The sequence below is a fragment of the Priapulus caudatus genome, unplaced genomic scaffold (genome assembly GCF_000485595.1).
Source record: "Priapulus caudatus unplaced genomic scaffold, Priapulus_caudatus-5.0.1 Scaffold698, whole genome shotgun sequence".
NCBI classification, from domain to species: Eukaryota; Metazoa; Priapulida; class Priapulimorpha; order Priapulimorphida; family Priapulidae; genus Priapulus; species Priapulus caudatus.
In genome coordinates, this window is record NW_014577759.1 from 138,383 (window position 1) to 142,134 (window position 3,752).

Below are 3,752 nucleotides of genomic sequence, written 5' to 3' on the forward strand. Positions count from 1 at the left end.
TATTATATTGTTCAAATAAACTTAAATCACACAGACGCTGTTACAGGAGCGTGTAGAGGCTATAGTCCCGCCATAATTCTCTTCCTCTCGACTAGTGGCGCCGCCTCTTGGGCGTATAAAGAATAAACATTACTTTAACGTTTTCCAGTTATCTTACAAGTTCTATGTCTCCCTGGGTACTGCCGGAACGTACCCTGGGTACGGTCCGGTATACTGGAACGTACCCTGGTAACATCTAATATGCCGGACCGTACCTCGCCTACTCCATTAACAAGTTTAGGGAGTCGCCTACTCCCTAACCCTAACCCTAACCATATCAGATAGTTACCAGGGTACGTTCCGGTATACCGGACCGTAACCAGGGTACGTTCCGGCAGTACCCAGGGAGACATAGACCTTATCTGCGCCAATTACAGTTAAGAGCTGCACTTTATGCTCACTGCTATTTTTACTCAACGAAATTCAAATATTCGAATTTTATTTTTTTAAACATGTATTATATATTCATTAGCAAACAAATTGGTTACCATACCTGATACGTAAGCTGTCGTGAGAGATGTGACGAGCCACACCAACTAGTGATAACAAGTTGTAGATAACTTGCTCATACAGTAGCCTGTTGTCAGAAAAGTGAGCCGAGGATAGATTCGGTGACATGTTTGCCTGTAAACAATGCAATTCTCACATGAAAACACAGAATCACTCACGTACGCACATACCCACACACGCACACACACACACACACATGTAAAAAGGTAGTTATACTTGCCAAGTAGCTGTTAACATTGCAGTTCACAGGCAACGATGCGAAGTGTATATAAAACTTATTCAAACACTACTACAGTACTATCCTACAATACAAAAGCAATGTACTCCCAAAAAAAACATGGTTATATTGACAATTATGAATGCAAATAAACGCATTGTCCAACACATATATACTAGAGGTGTGAAAGTTGTAGGAGAGTACCACATAGCTGCTCACCCACAACGACTCACAAACACCATAACTAGCAGCAAGCATCTGAAGAGAATCACCTCCATTAGATAGATATTTGATTCCTCATCCAGAACATAATCAAACCGCATCATTTCAAAGAAATTGCGGGTTGATCTGTAATTTGTGGTCGACTGGATGAGCTGATTTTCCTTTGATGTGAAGACCTCTATGATAGACTCATCAATTTGTTGCCACACACGATCTGGGTTGAGCCCTAAAAAGGTATAAGATATATACACATATGTGTGACATATAATAATTGAATAACATAATAAAAATAAATAATTCATTAATATAAATAATTACCTCCATGTGTTTATTAGACCAAATAAGTGATATAGGTTCTGAGATATCTCAGTAACATAAACAATTTTCTGGTGTTTACTACATATGCAAGTAAGCGGCATTGTGTATAAAAGTATTATACACATATAACAAATATTAATGATTACTGCCTGGTTTTTCATTCACTGGTTTTGTGGGCAATGAGAATCAATAATTTTCTCAGTCCACACAACCCCATGCTTCTCTCAAAATCAGACGTTAATTGTTTTGTTACACATAACATCAGGAGAAAATAGCAGGGAGACACATAAGAGGAGTATACTCACAGCAGCAAGGAACAACACGTAAACTATGAAAGAAGCCTTAGTATAACTAATGTGGGGAGTAAAACCAAAATAGCATAAGTTTACTGACATTTTTAAACAATGAAATGAAAGCTCATTTCCTATCAATCATGTTGTGGTACGTTTCTATAAAACATACTCAAATTACATCACTCCATCTCCTAAAATTTAGTGTTCAGGCCTCATAAGGAGTTTTGTGGAGCTTGAAAAATAATGTTACCTGGAAAATAGACTGGAACATTGATTTTTCTCAGTCCCAAAAACACCATTTTCCCTTGCAACTAAGCAATAATAATATAATAATCACACATACATAGAACCAGAGTATGTTAATAATTCATACATACCTTTACTCTTCATATACATATTAAATGACTCTTTAAATGAGAAGCCAAGATCAGTGTAATAATGTTTCAAGGATGGCATCTAAAACACAAAGAACATATCACTTTATAAATATACAAAATTCCAATCCTGATATTACACTGATTCAGTAGTAAACATAATAAATACACGTGTTTTCGTTCCAGAAACTATTTACGCTAGTGTAAGCCTACTGTTAGCGTTCTCGGTCGATTCGCTTTACACAATTAATGTGTATCTATACGGCAAAACATTCTTCAAAAATGTTTTTTTAAATGCTCTACTTCGGAGCCCATTTCTGGTTCAATAAGAACATTTCATGATGTTTTCATACTGCAAGTACGCTAACAGTAGGTGTATTTATGCATTTTGTTGCAAGAACCAGCCGTTTTAAGTAGGGAGGCACATTTAAGTCATTAAAGTAGACCACATGTGAACCATCAAATGGTAATAAGGTTAAACTCGGTTACTTTCTGCTCAATTTAGGATATATTTTACCATTTTTACATTCTACATACCACAGTTCACATAACTATCATTAGCCCTGTATTGACTGCTAGTTATACCTTCCACATAGGCGTGTAGTCATCCTCTACCACATACCTCTTCAAATCTGCAGGATCAAAGGGATGATAATCTTTTGGACAAAATCTGAAATAAGCAAGTGTAAAGGTTGAGACTAGATAAGAGCAGACAAAGTAAGCACCTAATTGCAGGCTATATATTCACCATGGGTACTTATACTTATGATTTTTGGCTAGTAAATTTAGATAATCGAAACATAGCAACTTTAATTTAAGCACAGGCTTTAGCTTTTCTATTTTTACATTTTCATTTAATATTGTTTTCACAATACTGAACACACATAACTATGTACATAACATGGTATTCCTCCTCGAATTAGAATTTCAAACATCGCGCACACATCAGTGAGCATGAGCATGTGATACGTATAGAGCTCACCTGAACAGTGCATCTTCATCGTACAAGTATAGTCGCAGAGGACGTATTGACGTTAATACAGCGTACACTCCAATGTCAAATTTCCTACAACAGCCAGAGACTAATGACAATGTTTTATAGCATGTATGTGGGTTTACATGAACCCAGGGCTTAAAACTTATGCTCGCTCGCGTGCCCGAGGCCAGTAGAAATCTGTAAAGGCTAGTAGCATGTCTCCGCTGACCAGCCATGCTGTCAAGTGCTGATAATATTCATATCCGTGCCTACTTTTTGTGCAACTGATCCCACCTGGTTTAAGTATAAAGTTTATGTGTGCAACCGTCACACATCGTTACATGACCGCACAATGTCATGTGAAAATGTAACCATGATATGATATAACACAATTAATACAAATGCTATTTAAGATCAGACTTTCACCTGCCTACCCATCCTAACTTAAAATGTAATCATGATAATTATGATATAACACAATACAGACACTATTTAAGGTCAGATTTTCACCTACCTAGCGAGCATAAGTCAACTAACCTCCTTTTATTAAAATGCAGCTAGAAATATGCCAACAACTTTTTCTGGCCTAATTGATAACTAATACTAAACAAGTGCCACAGTGCAACAGGGCTCATCTAGTGTCTGGTGTCTGGTTAGGGTCCCTATATACAGAGAGTTGCGCCAACTCAGGATTTGACTCCATGTTGTTTCCAAATGGATCCACACCGCTGCCGCTTAAAGGCCTCCTTTAGTGATGAAAAATAGTTACATATATCAAAGTAACTATGTTATGTACAACTACT

At 37.0% G+C, this 3,752-nt stretch overlaps 1 protein-coding gene across 1 annotated transcript in view; it reads right to left on the minus strand.

Annotated features, from left to right (window-relative positions):
- LOC106812900 (tubulin polyglutamylase TTLL4-like) overlaps positions 1–3,752 on the minus strand; it is a 23,073-nt gene that overhangs the window by 6,079 nt on the left and 13,242 nt on the right. Inside the window, exons 7-11 of the mRNA XM_014816907.1 lie at positions 2,956–3,039; positions 2,559–2,643; positions 1,977–2,055; positions 1,039–1,214; positions 533–663 (exon numbers count right to left, since the gene is read on the minus strand). Of these exons, the coding sequence (XP_014672393.1) occupies positions 533–663; positions 1,039–1,214; positions 1,977–2,055; positions 2,559–2,643; positions 2,956–3,039 (555 nt within the window). The remainder of the gene's footprint in view (positions 1–532; positions 664–1,038; positions 1,215–1,976; positions 2,056–2,558; positions 2,644–2,955; positions 3,040–3,752) is intronic.